The 18,834-nt window shown below is 43.7% G+C and overlaps 1 protein-coding gene across 3 annotated transcripts in view; it reads right to left on the reverse strand.

Moving 5' to 3' along the window:
- Window positions 1–1,592: 1,592 nt before the first annotated feature.
- The window catches only part of LOC138663726 (oocyte zinc finger protein XlCOF22-like), a 29,522-nt gene continuing 12,280 nt past the window's right edge, over window positions 1,593–18,834 (reverse strand). Inside the window, exons 2-8 of one of the 3 annotated variants that reach the window (XM_069750048.1) lie at window positions 4,885–5,015; window positions 4,579–4,755; window positions 4,372–4,495; window positions 4,191–4,288; window positions 3,902–3,992; window positions 2,871–2,923; window positions 1,593–2,738 (exon numbers count right to left, since the gene is read on the reverse strand). In XM_069750048.1, the coding sequence (XP_069606149.1) occupies window positions 1,845–2,738; window positions 2,871–2,923; window positions 3,902–3,992; window positions 4,191–4,288; window positions 4,372–4,495; window positions 4,579–4,755; window positions 4,885–4,959 (1,512 nt within the window). In that variant the 5' untranslated portion in view covers window positions 4,960–5,015 and the 3' untranslated portion in view covers window positions 1,593–1,844. Of the gene's footprint in view, window positions 2,924–3,901; window positions 3,993–4,190; window positions 4,289–4,371; window positions 4,496–4,578; window positions 4,756–4,884; window positions 5,048–18,834 lie in introns of those variants that run through there. The other 2 variants (XM_069750046.1, XM_069750047.1) reach the window with 2 other exon arrangements.

The following is an 18,834-nucleotide window of genomic DNA, read 5'->3' on the forward strand; positions in this document are numbered from 1 at the left end:
AACTCCCCCGACGATGCTTCTAGGCTGCAGCTCCTGCCGTTCTCAAGGACACTGCACAGGCGGCGTGCTTAGCCCAGGTATTTTCTATGTAGAAGTCCTGTCGTTCCCGCAGGAACAGGAAACCTAGACTGAGGAGGAGAGGCGGACGGCCCCCTTTTATTTTCTGTAGGTTTCCTCTTCCTGCGGAGCGGATCCCTCTCTCCAGTGGGGTGCTGTCGTGGCGAAGAGTGAAAGCAACATTTTGGCTTTTTTTTTTTTTTATGGTGATCACTGTACATAATAAACATGACAATTTTATATATCAGGTTGTTCCGGACGTGGCAATACCAATTATATGTACTTTTTGCACGTGCTTTTTTTTTAATTTTTTTAAAACTTTCACATGTTTGACTTTTTTTTTTTTTCACTTTTTAACTAAGTCACACTGTGGGGAACATGTATATTTTCTTATTGTTTGTTTAAGTGGTCATTTGGCCCAGAACAACCATGCACCAATAGGATCTGGAGACAAGCAACAAGGAACCTACGTTCAAGCATGGAATGTTGGGAGGAGCAGCCTAATAAACCATATGCTGCCTAGGAATAGGCTGGGGAATCCAAACTCTGCATGATACAAGTGTTAAAATTCCTGCAAAGACTCACCAGCAGCAATAGGATATAGCAGAGCTGGAAATGTTGCAAGAGGCAGCTCAGCAAGATGACCTGAGACGGGCAAGATCAGAACAGTGACCTCAGTGAGTAGGGTGGCGCTTACTGCCCGTGCAAGTCACCCTCGCAACAATTTGTATATGGTATTTGTTTTCCCTTTGAAACATTTTAAAAAAAAATTGTAAAATTAAAAATTTGGTTTTGCGGTGTTCATAAAAGATGACTATTAAAATATAAACTCAATTGACCTGATCAATAAAAACTATAAAAAGTAAAACGAAAACGTTGTAATTAAGATTTTTCAGCCATTGCAACTCCACAAAAAAATGCTATAAAAAGTGATCAAAATGTTACATCTAACCTAAATGAGGTCAATAAAAAATGCCCGTTCACCACAGTAGAGAACAAGCATCATACAGCTCAATCCACAAAAAAATAAAAATGCTATGGGCCTTGGAAAATGGCAACAAGTACATTTTTTTTCCAACACAAATAAAACAAATATTAGTATAATTAGTATAAGTTTGGTAGCACCATAATCAGATTGACAATGGCCTGAAAAATCACAATGGAAGCTCACTTTAACAGTGCAATGAATGCAATTAAACAACCCACACAAAAAAAAAAAATTGTGTAATTGTGTTTTTCTTCTGCAGTTTCACCACATTTGAAATTTATTTTTCATTTTCCAGTTTATCACATGGCAAAATGGATGGTGCTGTTTAAAAACATAACTCGCCCTGTAAAAAAAACAAGATTTGATACTGCTATGTTGGCAGGAAAATAAAAAGTTATAGTTCTTGAAAGAGCCAGAAAAAAAGCGAAAACGTAGAAAAAAAAAAGCATTGACCTTAAGGGGTTGAAGTAAAAAGCAACAAATACTGCGACAGGCAGAGAAATTAGCAATTTCCTGAACATTAATTGAAAAGAACTCTACAAAGAGCTATGAAAATAAATTAGAAAACTTTAATAAATAATGGTTAAGAAACCTTATAACAAACAGAACACACATAAAACAAATAGTAAAGAAGTATTATCCTTCCAGAATAAATTAAATATTTTATTTTCTTTATTAGCTTTAGGGAGGGATTTGTGGATAAGATATTTCTCACATTCCCGACATGATGGCGTTTTCCACTTGAGATCTTTGATGCACAATTTGATCTCAGTTACAGTTGAAGCAGTTTCCACATGCGCTACATAAGAAAAGGTATCTTCTCTCTGTGATTCGTCTGATGTTTATTAAGATGTGATTTTTGAGAATAAGATTTACCACATTCAGAACAGGAATATGGTTTCTCCCCTGTGTGAATTCTTTGATGTATAGCAAGATTTGATTTCTGTGTAAAATATTTCCCACATTCTGAACATGAATACGGCTTCACTCCTGTGTGACTTCTCTGATGCGTAACCAAAACTGATTTTCGATTAAAAAATTTCCCACACTCAGAACATGAAAATGGCTTCTCCCCTGTGTGACCTCGCTGATGTGTTTCAAAATGTGATTTCTTGGTAAAGCATTTGCCACATTCTAAGCATGAAAATGGCTTTTCTCCTGTGTGACTTCTCTGATGCATAACCAAAACTGACTTCTGGTTAAAAAACTTCCCGCATTCAGAGCATGAAAATGGCTTCTCTCCTGTATGAATTCTTTGATGCTCAACAAGATATGATTTCCGATTAAAACATTTTCCACATTCTGAACATGAATATGGCTTTTCCAGCGCGTGACTTCGCTGATGTTTAATAAAATCGGATCCACGGTTGAAGCATTTCCCACATTCTGAACATGAATATGGCTTCTCCACTAAGTGAATTCGCTGATGTGTAAGAAGGTCGGATTCATGGTTGAAGCATTTCCCACATTCTGAACATGAATATGGCTTCTCCGCTAAGTGAATTCGCTGATGTGTAAGAAGATTGGATTCATGGTTGAAGCATTTCCCACATCCTGAACATGAATACGGCTTATCCACAGTGTGAACTCGCTGATGTGTATCAAGATGGGATTCATGGTTGAAGCATTTCTCACTTTCCGAACTTGAATATGGCTTAATTTCTATATGAGCTCTGTGATTTTGCTTTTCAATCTGCAATGAATCAGAAGATAGGACCAATTGAAAAGCATCAGATGATAGGTCTTTGCTTTGAAGAGCAGTGTGTATACATGTGATAACGGCATGGTCATCATATGTATCATATGTGATTCTATGACCACCTGCCTTGAAATCGGAAGATATTTGATGTCCTTCTGGGTTCCAAGTATAGTTATCTCCTAAGAATAAAACTCAATTTTATTATTTTTTAATTATATTACTTTGAAAATATACATTTTCTAAATTAATAAACATAGAGGTTTTTGACTTTGGCAGATTGAAACTCATTAGGATGCTAAATTAAACACGTCGCCACTCTTTCTAGAAAATTGCTCAGTAGAGAATCATAAAGTCACCTATTGATTAATGTTATTATGTAGTGTGTATCTGTTTCAACACCCCTTCTTTTACATCAGGTGAGCAGTTAATTTTACTGGAAAATTTTCTATAATTTGTGAGATAAGACACTACCTGCGCTTCTTTTTTGCTACAAGATATTTTATTAGTATATACGTAAATATTATGAGCAAGATAGAAAATTGCACATAAAGCTAGCAAAGCCGATGGGAGAAGAGTGCAAGGCAGAAGATATATTAAAAATTCAATCTTTTTTTTACAATAATTTAAATTAGGAACAAACAGACAAGATTCTAGGCTGATGAAAGATAACATACCATAAGGTATGCCTTTCAGGTTACATACAGTCAGATAGGACAACAGTACAAAAGATAATAAATGCAAGGTATATACAACCCTGTATGATCTAAATGTTACTGATGTATACCAATGTAATAAAAGCATCATAGTAAAACAAGTTAGTAAATATCAGAATGCACTAAAATAGATTATCAAAAACATAATAGACAATACAGATCCAGGAGTATGGAATACGAAGTTAGACACAGTGGCACATATAATGTAAAATTTCACAAGTTCATAGGGAGCCGCACCCAGGGCTGGCAGCATCACCCCACTCCTGCCTCTGCCAGCCGCGACCCTGGGACCCCACTCAACTTCAGCCAGTAAGGTATATTTAAGTTATAAGACGCACCCCCATTTTCCAAAAAAATGTGGGGGAAAAAGAGCGTCTTATCTGAAAAATACGATATACATGAGAAGAATCTGTGACTTCTCTGCATTCAGTAGTTACTACTCACCTGGGCAGTTATCTATAGGAATCTCCTCTTTATACCGCTCATCATCCCTCACATATATCTCTGTAGTATTAAGATGGGTCAGATCTTCATCCTGAAACAAATATTGTAAAAGTCACAGACAGATGGAGAAGTCACATCTATGATCAGCTCTAATCTTGCCATCTCCGCCGTTCTCATTACACAAGTATAAAACACTTGATAGGGGTGGATAAAAGAAGACTGAACACAAGACCTTCACAGCCGCCTACACATCATAGGGGAGATCTCATGACACCTTCTCTCCATCTACCTGATCATCCTGAGAAACATTGGCATCTTCTTGTTTACAGTCCTGTGGAAGAAGAGGATGGGGACATCTCTCTGGTGTTGTCCTCTTACTGGATAGAACTGGAGGAAACACATACATGGACTGAATTCATTCTTTACATACAGATAATTATAGGTCGTGTGTATTTAGTCCTGTCTATTACCTGGTGATGTGAGGGGCTGGGGAAATTCGATCATGACGTCCTTGTACAGATCTTTGTGTCGTTCTAAATACTCCCACTCCTCCATGGAGAAATAGATGCTGACATCTTGACACCTTATAGGAACCTGACGCATACAATGATACCGTCATCCCCCCGATCCCTTCATAGTGTTACTGTATAATGTCCCAGCATTCCCAGCAGTGTCACCTCTCCAGTCAGCAGCTCAATCATCTTGTAGGAGAGTTCTAGGATCTTCTGGCCATTGATGTCCTCATGTATTAGCAGGTGAGGTGGCCCTGTAATTGGGTTCAGGGGTCTTCCCCATCCCCCAGACACAGGGTCCTGACAGTGCTCACTAGAAGTTTTCTTCACTACTGTGTAATCCTGGTTATGGAGAGACACATTAATAAATCTCACTACAGACATTTCCAGTGTCCTCACCTCTCCAGTTCTGTCCATCTGTTATTCCCATAGATAAGAATGATGTAACGTGACGTCATCAGAATCTCTCACCTCTCCCGTAAGCCGGAAGAGGATCTCCAGGGTGAGATGTAATATCCTCTCCATCTTGTTCCTCTCCCTTTCCATAATTGATAGGAAACTGTCTTAAGAAGTTCACAGAAAGGATTTGATACTATGAGGACCTGATTGGTAAGAAAATGAGCGGATATGTAAAGCTTTTCTCACATGGAACTTAAAATTATATCAATTAAAAAGAAACCACCGGAGCAATAAGCGGAAGAGGACATGGGGGGTGGATTTTTAACTCATGTAGTTTTTGTTTGTATAGCGGTATACAGGCTCGGACTGGCCCACCGGAGAATTCACTGGTGTGCCCAGCCACTGACACCTGCTGGCATAGTGGCCAGCAGCTGCCTAGGGCCCCCACTGCTCCAGGGGCCCCCAGCCAGTGGCTATGGGGTCCCTGAGTCAAGGGGGCGCGCCCTGTGCCAGTGTAGCAGCAGCTGGAGACAGGATCCTGTACCCACTACGAAAGCAAAATGAATATTCACGCTTCCCCACGCCCCTATGGGCGTGGGGAGGTGTGAATACCATTTCTCTTTAATAGCGGGCAGCGTTAGCCGCAGGCTGCGGCTAACACTGCCCGCATGTAAAGCACCACATACACACACACAGGCACACACACACAGCACAGCTCACCTCCCGGCGCCCTGCTTCCTGTCTGAGACAGCCCAGCTGGATGACGTCATCATCCAGCGCGCTGTATCAGACAGAAAGCTGCCGGCAAGGAAGAGGCTGCAGGATGTGCTGCTGCAGCGAAGAGGTGAAGTGTGTGTGGTGGTGAAGGACAATGATATTGGTGGGGAGAGACCATGATGGATGTGGGGGGAGACAATGATGGAGGTAACGGGCAATGAGGGTGAGGGGAGGCAATGATGGAAATGATGGGCAATGAGGGCGAGGGGAGGCAATGATGGAAGTGATGGGCAATGATGGTGGGGGAGGCAACAATGGAGGTGATGGGTAATGATGGTGGGGAGGCAATGATGGAGGTGATAGGCAATGATGGAGGTGATGGTCAATGAGGGTGGTGGTGGGAGGCAATGATGGAGGTGATGAAATGGACAATGATGGTGGGGGAGGAGGCAATGATGGAGGTGGTGGAAAGGGCAGTGATGGGGGTGGTGGAGAAGGCAATGATGGAGGTGGTGATGAGGACAATGATGGGGGTGGAGAGGGGCTCCATTATATTTTATGAGGGGGCTACATTATATTCTGTGGGGGGACTGCATTATTCTCAGGGGACTACATTATATTATGGGGGCTACATCATACTATATGATGGGGTTACAGTATACTCTATGGGGGGTTGCATTATATTCTGTGGTGGGCTGCATTATCATATATGAGGGGGGCTGTATTATGCCTTATGAGGGTGATACATTAAATTCTATGGTGGGGACTACGTTATACCTGAGGGGGTTGCATTATATTTTGTGGGGTGCTGCATTATATTCTATGGGAGGGGACTGCATTATATTTTATGAGGGGGCTACCCCAACCCTTGCTACATAATTAAGACATGTACTACCTTATATTATACCCTGATATTAGCGCTTTTTTGGTGGTCTTGTATCTATTTCTATGTAGCTACATAGTGGGCCCCAAGAATGATTTTCTCTGGTGGGCCCAAGGTGCACAGTATGTCTGTGCCTGGTGTGTCACTGTGAGAAGGGTGGGGCTTATATAGGGGAGGTAAATCTGTGTCTCTCCCTCTTTCACGGATGAACTGGAGAAAACACCTCAGCAGTTCCAGGGACCTTTAACACTGGGGTTATCACATCACATTACAGCTGATAGGAGCACATTCACTTCAGACATCATGTATTAGAGTAGAATCAGGTCCTACATCATATATGGGATTAATACTACCTCAGAAATGTTTGTAGCCGCCATGTTCCCTCATGTGGCTGCAATAAGTTACCTCACACAATGCAGAGACAGCTCCTGTGTGACCTACCTGCAGACATGTCTGATATATCACATTACTGCTGTATTATAAAGAGTCTTCATGAGTTTTTGGTGCTACTGACTGTATAATATGGGAAACAAGGGCTGTGAGAAGATATCAGCTATGACACAGTGCCTGCCATTACCATGGTGGACCTAGGCAGTCACATTTACTAAACACTGGTGAGAGAGGAACAATCAGGGGGTGGAATATCAAAAACAAACAAGTCCTCAATCAGAAAGCCCATAAAACAGGGGCCAGCACTTCTTTCTACTTTAACTGCACAGCCTTATTTTTCATGCATCGTATTCAATTAATGAGGTGCAAAAAAATATTTTTAGAAGTGGACACAGAATATATTTTAAAACTCTAATAGTTTTTATTAGTTTATACAAAACATAATTTAAAATGTTCAGGAACATACAAATACTGGGAAAAAAATGGAGGCTTGTAAGGTTCACAGCTAACATATCTGTCAGATAGCTTTAAATATGGCAATTATTAATAACAACAGATAACAGCCAATATGTAAATGGCAAATTGCTTTAAATAGGCAAGTATAAATATCAGCAATAGAATATTACACAAAATAAAGTGCCTAGTGCAGAGAAATTACTGTATTTTCTGGTGTATAAGATGACTGGGCGTATAAGACGGCCCCCAACTTTTCCATATAAAATATGGAATTTGGGATATACCCGCCGTATAAGACGGGGGTCATCTTATACGCCCAGTCATCTTATACGGTGTGTGGTTCCCAGGGTCTGGAGGAGAGGAGACTCTCCTTCAGGCCCTGGGATCCATATTCATGTAAAAAATAAAGAATAAAAATAAAAAATATGGATATACTCACCCCTCCGCTGGCCCCTGGCTCTCAGCGCTGCGAGCGTCTGCCTCCGTTCCTAAGAATACAGTGAGTGAAGGACCTTCGATGACGTCGCGATCACATGAGCGGTCAGGTGACCGGTCCCCTGACCGCGACGTCATCGAAGGTCTTTCACTCACTGCATTCTTAGGAATGGAGGCAGACGCTCGCAGCGCTGAGAGCCAGGGGCCAGCGGAGGGGTGAGTATATCCATATTTGTTATTTTTATTCTTTATTTTTTACATGAATATGGATCCCAGGGCCTGAAGGAGAGTCTCCTCTCCTTCAGACCCTGGGAACCATCCAGGATTGCTCCCTGCAGCCGTACCTGGCGTATAAGAATACCCCCGACTTTTGGGACAATTTTTAGGGGTTAAAGAGTCGTCTTATACGCCGGAAAATACGGTAATTATTTGCTGATATATAATATAAAGTGCATTTACCAATTCATGCTATCTCTATTAAAATTACCCACTACATGGTGCCATCAAAAAAAGCAGAAAAAATAAATTAATGAATTTAATACATGTTGTTGCCAAGAGAAAGCGAACACAGCTGCGTCAGCATTTCATACATAATAATCCTCAAAAAATATTTCCTATCAGGGTACAGTATATACGTGTCTAAATATTCAATTGGCTCGACAAATCCGTCGCAGAATGTGAAAAACTGATGCGGCAGATCCATTTTTTGCGAAAAAAAGGGATCTGTCACATCAGTTTTTCATCAGTTTCTTCCGGGTTTTTTTTTTTACCCATTTCACGATGGATCCGTTTTTTAAAAATGGCAGATGGGAGGCTCCCAAACGTTACTGGCTAATGAAAACCTATATACACCGTGTTTCTACAGCCCATCTTTGACATGTTGTAGAGCAAGTGGTAAAAATGGAAGGTGTGATTGCGAACATTGTGAAAACCTATGTGGATTTTACTGTTGAGGCGAATTGTGTGAAAGCGATTGTTCTTGAGAAGGAGCAAGAAAGACAGCGCATCATGCATCTGCGCTGGCGTCGTTTTTGGATTCACCCAATCACTGCACTGAGAATGACACGTGGGGTGCATTCTACTTTATACATGGAGCTACGAGGAAACCCCGAATAAAAATTTTTATAACTATGTTCGGATGAAAGCGGAGAACTTTAATTTTTTGGTTGCACGTGTTGGACACCTCATCCGTAGAAGTGACACGTATTGCCGCTTCTCAATTCCACCGGTGAAGCGTCTAATGGTGACTCTTAGATAAGGCATTTTTATTGTATCTCACAGCTCACAGATAACATTGAATGGTAGGCTTACATTAATAGGTTGTGGCAGTGGCGCTTTAGTAATACATGAACGCCTGACTTCCGCTCTGTTACACGGAGTGGAAAGCTTGCGTTCCACCGGTTAGAGGTGGGATGATCCTGCACGAGTGATTTGTGTATCTTATGCCCAATTACGTCACTAAACATGGGCCGACTTCACGGGTACAGGTGTATGAATGTTGGGCAATAGACACTCTGATCTTTGATTGGACAATAGTCATTTAAAAGGTCTACTGGCCTCCTCACTAACACACGCCACCGGAAGAAGAATAGGCGGAAACGCGTGTCGGGGTGAGACGCAGCTTATCGGCACTTCACAACAGGTATCAGTATGTGATTTTTGCACCTTATTTTCTAGGCACTTTTGCACTGAGACACCTTATATATCTATAGAAGGTGGTTACTATCAACTGATTACTATTAGAAGCAATGTATCACCTTCATGTATTCTGAATAGACCTAAATAGAGATATTCGGTTGGTAGTATAAGGTCACAATGCCTATTTTGGTATATACCTGTATGGAAATTAATGTGTCTTTGGCTGTTAGTCGCTAGTCATTCTGATGAGGCATCCATTGTATACAATTTATGTGATTTTATTGGATTGAAATAAATTTGATTTATTTTATGTACACTTCATGAGCTTCTTTTGCGGTTCTGTGAAATAATTGTTATACACAAAGTGTGACCTGAGGTCTTAGGTTAATTGGACTAATATGTATAAATACAAATTCATAGCGGTCAATATCGGGGCCTATGGCCGCTCCAATGACTCAAGTTTTTAAAGTGTCTGCAATGGGGCGCCATTTATAAGGAAACAGCTTCCAATTTCCACCACCAAGATCGCTTCCTGAAACCTCTGGGCCACCAATGCCATTTGTATGTGTTGGAGATGAAGCGTTCCAACTCTCAGAACACCAGCTGAAACCATACTCCAGTAGTGGATTGACGCCAACGAAAAGAGTGTTTAATTACCGCTTAACATGAGCACGAAGAATGTTTGAGTGCGCTTTTGGCATTCTGACATCCAAATGGCGAGTTCTGTTGACCAGTATCAACCTGAAGACGGACACTGTGGACGAGGTGGTGAAAGCTTGTGTGGTCCTGCACAATTTCCTAATATGCAGGGAACAGATTGCCATGGGTGACAATTTGGTTGAAACATCCTTGTATGATTATCACAATATTACTTTTCGAAGTCCTGTGGCAGTTTCAAGAATGAGGGACAAATTTGCAGAGTACTTTATTTCACCTCAAGGAAGAGTAGACTGGCAGGATGAGATGGTTTGATAGCTTTGTCTTTTGATAGAATATATGTTGGAGTACCAAACCCATTGCAGTTTTCATATTTGTGATTACACCATGAATTTTTTCTATTAACCAAAGTTTGGTACCATGTTACCCAAAGTATTGTACCTTATTCATTAAATAAATGAAAGACAATAAAGCTTTTTATAAAAAAAAAATATGTACTACAAAATTATAAATTAAGGTAGTTTGGGGTGGAAATAGTACTGGAGGGGCTGATAGATCGGACCACTTCGACAGTGGAAGTATGGAGAGTGGATTGTGGTGGTGACGGATTGGAAACACAAGGTGAAGGGGTGGAGAAACCAAGAGGATGGGTGGACAAAACCGGGAGTAGGGATGGGATTTGGCAAGGTTTGAGGGGTGGAGGGATTGGGAGACAGAAGAGGTGGTGGGTGAAGAAGAGGGTTGTATTTGGGGCATGATGGGTGTGGAAGGAGACTGGTGGTAGTGGGTCTCGATTACAGGTTGTTCACGGAGTGGAGGCGCAGATGCTGTGGTTGGGAACTGGTATGGAGCAGGAAGCTGGTATAGTACAGGAGGGGGAGGAGGGACAGTGGCTGGGGGGGAGGCAGGTGCGGGAGGAACTACCGGGGCGGGTGGAGGGGCTTGGGAGCTAACCTGTGCTAGAGCAAACTGGCAGGCTTGCATTACATGCATCTGCTAGTCATGAGATAGCTTGTCTATGCGCTCAACTACTGTTTGGAAAAAGGAATGATTGGGCGATTTACTTGCATCTAAATGCATCCTATCCAGACGCGAGCTCAATTCAAGCAAACTGTTGTTCATGAGGTTGAATCCAGCAGTGATTTGCTCAGACAACAGTTTAACGAGTTCTGGAAGCATGCATTTAGATGCAAGAACTCGGGCGCATAGTTCTTTTCCTGACCCCTATGGCGCTGCTGCCCACAACCCAAGGGTGTTCTATAGGTGGCAGCAGTGTCAGAAGGGTGGGATAAAGGAAAAGCTACATCCTCACCAGCAGCTTCATGTAACGAAGTCTGCCACGATGCTCCAGCGCTGGTAGATGGGACCGAGGAACAGATGTGAGGGAAGGTGCAGATGGGTTGGGTCTGTCGAAGTGGTTCCCGGTGGCGGACTCCTGCGGGATCTCTTCAGAAGGTTTCAACTCTGCAGACTCCCAAGTGCTGCAGACGGTGCTGTCGAACAAAGAAAAAAAAATGTAATTAAAATTTTGCTATTGCTTGGCCCTGGCTGAAACAACAACAAAAAAAAAGGTTACACATGTAAACATTTTTACTTACTAAATGGGGTGGGGAATATTTACCTTCTGCTCCCCATAGTCGACCGAAGGAACGACAGGACTATAGCATAGTTGTACTTCGAGCTTCTGCATCCTCCTGATCCACTCGGGGCCTGCATCTCCTTGTTGAACGCCTTCTTGAAGCAATTCCTGAGTGACAGCCACGGCTTGATAACTCTGTCCCCTATAAATTGAAAGCACAAATTAGTTGGTATACAACACATTACATCCAACAACATAACTTACTTAACCGTGAGTACTTACGCGCTTGATTCTGGGCCCGAACATCAAGGTCCTCCCAATGTTCCACAACTTCGTTGCACACTTCCTCCCAGAGCCAACGGGTCACAACAACATCAGCGTGGCAGCGGTCCCCCATGTTCCACAGCGGCTCCCGCTCTCGGACTAGATCGATGAGGAGGTCGATGTCAAGACCTGCCTCCTCACCGTCAGAGTCGGGAGCATGCTGTGAAGCCTTTTAAAAAAAGACAAAAAAAACAAAAACATTACACTCAAATTATCAACATGAAGTGGAAAAATAAAAAAACAAACAAAAAAAAAAAAACAAAAAAAAGGTACTTATGCTATGCCAATTGCCCAGACGCGCACGCCGACGACCCTGGAGGGCGCTTTGAGGACCTCTATGTTGAGCCCCACAATCGGAAGACTAAAGAAAGAAAAAATTTAAAATGATGTGCTTGGATATAGGCTTATGTGTTGTGTGTACTGTGATGTCTGTAATTATCTGTTTCTGCGATGCATGGAAGAAACTTACAAAATGTGAGCCCGCTCCGGGTCTTTCTCCACCGCGACCGTCTCCGTCTGGAAGCACCTCCGATACTGCGGCTTCCTGTTAAACAAGAATTAATGCATATTGTTATGTGTACAAAAAATGTTAACATCACAAAATATATGTATATATATTTGCTGACGATGTGAGGGAGGGCTCCCAGAAGAAGACATTACTGAGACTGGCTGGACTGGCTGTGTGGCTGGTAGGCTTAGCTCTGTGGCTGGTAGGCCTTGCTTCCGCTGGCTGGCCTGGCTGTGTGGCTGGCAGGCTTAGCTCTGTTGCTGGCTGGCCTGGCTCTGTAACTGGTAGGCCTGGCTTCCACTGGCTGGCCTGGCTGTGTCGCTGACACGCTTAGCTCTGTGTCTCTAATCTGAGCTGCTGTTAACCTGCGATTTTTGAGGCTGGTGACCCGGATAAACTTATCCTCAGAAGCAGAGGTGACTCTTGGTCTTCCTTTCCTGGGTCGGTCCTCATGTGAGCCAATTTCTTTGTAGCACTTGATGGTTTTTTCCACTGCACTTGGGGACACTTTTTCAAATTTTCCCAATTTTTCGGACTGACCGACCTTCATTTCTTAAAGTAATGATGGCCATTCGTTTTTCTTTTTTTAGAACTTGTTTTATGGCAAGAAAAAAGCGGCTAACAGTCTATTCAGTAGGACTATCAGCTGTGTATCCACCAGACTTCTGCACATCACAACTGATGGTTCCAACCCCATTTAGAAGACAAGAAATCCCACTAACTAAACCTGACAGGGCACACCTGTGAATTGAAAACCATTCCCGGTCACTACCTCTTGAAGCTCATCAAGAGAATGCCAAGAGTGTGCAAAGCAGTCATCAAAGCAAAAGGTGGCTACTTTGAAGAACCTAGAATATAAGACATATTTTCAGTTGTTTCACACTTTTTTTGTTAAGTACATAATTCCACATGTGTTAATTCATAGTTTTGATGCCTTCAGTGTGAATGTACAATTTTCATAGTCATGAAAATACAGACAAATCTTTAAATGAGAAAGTGTGTCCAAACCTTTGGTCTGTACTGTATATTTACCTCAGTTCGCTGATGATATGAGGGAGGGATCCCAGATGAAGACATTACGGAGACTGGCTGGCCTGGCTGTGTGGCTGGTAGGCTTAGCTCTGTGGCTGGCTGGCTTAGCTCTGTGGCTGGCTGGCCTGCCTTCCGCTGGCTGGCCTGGCTGTGTGGCTGGCAGGCTTAGCTGTGTGGCTGGCAGGCAAAGTTCTGTGGCTGGCAGGCCTGGCTTCCGCTGGCTGGCCTGGCTGTGTGGCTGGTAGGCCTGGCTTCTGCTGGCTAGCCTGGCTCTGTTGCTGATAGGCCTGGCTTCTGCTGTCTGGCCTGGCTGTGTGACTGACAGGCTTAGCTCTGTGGCTTGCTGGCCTGGCTCTGTTGCTGGTAGGCCTGGCTTCCGCTGGCAGGCCTGGCTATATGGCTGGTAGGCCTGGCTTCCGCTGGCCGGCCTGGCTGACAGGCTTAGCTCTGTGGTTGGCCTTGCTCTGTTGCTGGTCTGGCTCTGTTGCTGATAGGCCTGGCTTCCACTGGCTGTGTGGCTGACAGACTTAGCTCCGTGGCTGGCTGGCCTGGCTGTTAGGCCTGGCTTCTGCTGGCTGGCCTGGCTCTGTGGCTGGTAGGCCTGGCTTCCGCTAGTTGGCTGTGTGGCTGCTAGGCTTAGCTCTGTGGCTGGCTGACCTGGCTCTGATGCTGGTAGGCCTGGCTTCCGCTAGCTGGCAGGTTTAGCTCTGTGGCTGGCAGGCCTGGCTATGGCTGGTAGGCCTGGCTTCTACTGGCTGGCCGACCTGGCTTCTACTGGCTGGCCGACCTGGCTTCTACTGGCTGGCCTGGCTCTGTGGCTGGTCTTGGGCTGGCTGGACTCCCGCTGGCTTGATTGCTGGTACATGAATGAGTGAACCACTACCTGGCAGGATTTCTATACGTTTCCTAATTGGGGGCTGGCTAATTGTATCTGAGCATGCTCAGTTTAAAAAACGGATCTGTTGCCAGATTCCATCATTTGACGGATCCGACGCCCATAGGCTTCCATTTGAGCAAACGACAGACGGTGATGGATCCGTCACTGTCCGATTTTTCGACATACACAAAAAACGTTACTTTGTCCGTCGTCTCCGGAAGCCGGACAATCAATTTTCGGTGGATCCAGCAAACGACAGATCAAACATGAGGCCATCTGTCTCAATTTATCGCTAATACAAGTCTATGAGATAAAAAAGGATCTGGCGGCATCAGTCGCTGAATTCGTTTTTTTTTTCAAAATTCGACGCATTGCGACTGACGGCAAAAAACTGATGTGTGAAAGGGGCCTTTGTTGCTGCACTTCATGTTAATGCTGTGTATACTAACCCTGCTGTGTGGGTATTATTCCCTCTCCCCTTCCCATTTATGGAGTCTTGTAATCTGTATGTGACCTCCTCTTTGCTATATACTGATCATCTTGTGTGCACAGATTCAGTGCAACCAGGTTACTTTCTCCATATATGTGGTATCTGTGTAAAGGCTCCGTCCAAATGTGCTGTATACTTATCATGGATACAGACCTGGGGTACATGTTATCATTCATCACTCTGCTATATACGGATCATGCTATGTATAAAGATCCGGTGTCTCCTGGTTATTTTCCTCACTGTACATATAATCTGTACATGACTTCCATCTCTGTGCTTTATTTTTGTAGCTATGGCAGCCTTTAGTCCTCTTATGTTGCAAGCTGACCTGCTTGACATATCCATCCTGTTTCTGTATATTGTCCCCCTCATATGTTGCAGAATCGGTGTATATCCACCAAGTGCTTATTTTATATTACCTAAGATGGTGGATAGCACATGCCCGAGTGGATTACCTGGAGCCTTAGCATATATGTTTCATCAAATATAAAATAAATATTTGGGGAGCAACTCTGCATAGGGCAGGGTGGTGAGTGGGCACTAATAACTCCGCACATGGCAGGGCGGTGAGTGGGCACTAATAACTCCGCACATGGCAGGGCGGTGAGTGGGCACTAATAACTCCGCACGTGGTGGGGCATTCAGTGGGCACTCCTAGTGTGATGCTGCACCTTGCTCTGGAGGACACATCATGGGCCCAGTTTTCAACCCGGTCTTGTCTATTGTATGTAGGTAGAGTGACTGACTTGGATACAGAACTTGCAGTCTTCTACACATACACCTATGGCTGCAGGCAGCTTACACTATTATTTATTTATATAGCACCATTAATTCCATGGTGCTGTACATGAGAAAGGGGTTACATACAAAAATTATAGATATCGTTTACTGTAAACAAATTTACTATGATTATACTAGACCTACATATTATATTTCTTACTATTTATGTGCAACTGGTGACTTGAGAGCCGTGTCTGTTTGTAACTACTGTAGAGGAGCAGGCGGCTTTTTCTCATTTATTGTTACAGCATATAACACAGCATTACCCATCACTGACTATATCTGACCTTATGATGTGAGATTTTCCAGTTATCAAACTGTTACAGTTTGTAAACTCTAACATATGTAAATGCATGTTGTTTCATCCTCACTTATAGACATTTCAGGAACTGAATAAAAAAAAAGGAGGCCTTAGACCTACCGGTAACAGATTTTTCATCATGACAGCACCAACATGAGGTTGTCCTACTTACCTTCTTACTTGGAAAGCATCTCCCAATCTCTTCATACCATGCACTGTCCTCCCTCCTCCACTGCATCTAGTTCACTCTCTGACTTTGAACCAGTTACAGAAGAAGAAGTAATCAGGCTCCTTGCATCTTCTCGCCCAATCACTTGCACCAGTGACCCCATTCCATCACATCTCCTCCAGTACCTTTCCCCGGCTGTCACCTCTCACCTAACAAAAATATTCAACCTTTCTCTCACTTCCGGTATTTTTCCCATCCTCATTTAAAGGGACTCTGTCACCTGAATTTGGCGGGACTGGTTTTGGGTCATATGGGCGGAGTTTTCGGGTGTTTGATTCACCCTTTCCTTACCCGCTGGCTGCATGCTGGCTGCAATATTGGATTGAAGTTCATTCTCTGTCCTCCATAGTACACACCTGTGCAAGGCAATCTTGCCTTGTGCAGACGTGTACTATGGAGGATAGAGAATGAACTTCAATCCAATATTGCAGCCAGCATGCAGCCAGCGGGTAAGGAAAGGGTGAATCAAACACCCGAAAACTCCGCCCATATGACCCAAAACCAGTCCCGCCAAATTCAGGTGACAGGTTCCCTTTAAGCATGCCATCATACATCCATTACTTAAAAAACCATTCCTCGATCAAAACTGTGCTGCTAATTATAGACCTGTCTCTAATCTTCCCTTCATCTCTAAACTCCTCGAACGCCTGGTCCACTCCCGTCTTACCCGCTATCTCTCAGATAACTCTCTTCTAGATCCTCTTCAATCTGGTTTCCGCTTTTCACACTCTAGTGAAACTGCCCTCAATAAAGTCTCTAATGACCTACTAACAGCTAAATCTAATGGTCACTACTCCATGCTAATTCTCTTGGATCTCTCCGCAGCATTCGACACTGTGGATCATCAGCTCCTCCTCACTATGCTCCGCTCCATCGGCCTCAAGGACACCGTTCTCTCCTGGTTCTCCTCCTATCTCTATGACCGCTCCTTCACTGTATCTTTTGCTGGTTCCCCCTCCTCGCACCTTCCCCTTACTGTTGGGGTTCCTCAAGGATCAGTCCTAGGCCCCCTCCTCTTCTCTTTGTATTCTGCCCCATTGGACAAACAATCAGTAGATTTGGTTTCCAGTACCATCTCTATGCTGACGACACCCAATTATACACTTCTTCTCCTGTTATCACGCCGACCTTTTTAGTAAATACCAGCGATTGTCTTACCGCTGTCTCTAACATCATGTCCTCCCTGTATCTGAAACTGAACCTGTCAAAAACTGAACTTGTGTTTTCTCCCTCTACTAACCTACCTTTGCCTGACATTGCCATCTCCGTGTGCGGTTCCACCATTACTCCAAAGCAACATGCCCGCTGCCTTGGGGTCATACTTGATTCCGAGCTTTCATTCACCCCCACATCCGATCACTGGTTCGCTCTTCTTATCTGCATCTCAAAAACATTTCTAGAATTCGCCCTTTTCTTACTTTCGACTCTGCAAAAACTCTTATGCTTCACTTATTCATTCTCGTCTGAACTATTGTTACTCTCTACTAATCGGCCTCCCTCTTACCAAACTCTCCCCGCTCCAATCTGACCTGAATGCTGCAGCCAGGATCATATTCCTCACCAACCGTTACACCGATGCCTCTACCTTGTGCCAGTCATTACACTGGTTACCCATCCACTCAAGAATCCAGTACAAAACTACTACCCTCATCCACAAAGCACTCCATGGCTCAGCACCACCCTACATCTCCTCTCTGGTCTCAGTCTACCACCCTACCCGTGCCCTCCACTCCGCTAATGACCTCAGGTTAGCATCCTCAATAATCAGAACCTCCCACTCCCATCTCCAAGACTTTACACGTGCTGCCCCGATTCTTTGGAATTCACTACCTAGGTTAATACGATTGATCCCCAATCCTCACAGTTTTAAGCGTACCCTAAAAACTCATTTGTTCAGATTGGCCTACCGACTCAACGCATTAACCTAACTATCCCTGTGTGGCCCATTAAAAAAAAAAAAAACATAATTGGGTTCCTCGCATCATGTTTTCATACACTTTATGCAGTTAATAGCCCTCTGTGTCTATACTGCTACATACTTAGGCAGTTAACTGGTTCATGCAGCTTTACATGAGCACCTGAGCCTTACACAAAAAAATACATACCATGAGATATGGCCTTCCCAAAACCCTGTCTGATGACAAATGCACACATAGCAGGATGCAGCAGGCCTCCACTGATAAAGGCTAGGAGCGGCACAGGTGCAAACTACTTGATAAAAACAGCCACCCCAACCTAACATTGCAGGGTTTGGCTGCCTAGCAGACAAAATGCACATTGATATAACTCACCCTTGACGTTGGGTTGCGGGCTTACTTTATTTTGGCCAAAATATTAAACCAATACCTCATATAGTGTATGTGTTTATCATACGCATGCATTTTTTTTGCACTATATCATATCCTTTTTTGCAGGATGTGGCCAGGCCTCTATGTTGGCTAGGTTTTTCTGGGGCGCCTGTCACTGTGTTCTGCATATTATAGTGCTGGGCAGCCCGCCTCTTAATACAAGGGGCGTCATCAATAGGTTGCATACAGACACTGTGCACCACACCTATCAGTGTGACTGGCGTCCTATGTGAGTTATATCAATGTGCATTTTTTCTGCTAGGCAGCCAAACCCTGCAATGTTAGGTTGGGGTGGCTGTTTTTATCAAGTAGTTTGCACCTGTGCCGCTCCTAGCCTTTATCAGTGGAGGCCTGCTGCATCCTGCTATGTGCGCATTT

This window comes from Ranitomeya imitator, chromosome 2, assembly GCF_032444005.1.
Source record: "Ranitomeya imitator isolate aRanImi1 chromosome 2, aRanImi1.pri, whole genome shotgun sequence".
NCBI classification, from domain to species: Eukaryota; Metazoa; Chordata; class Amphibia; order Anura; family Dendrobatidae; genus Ranitomeya; species Ranitomeya imitator.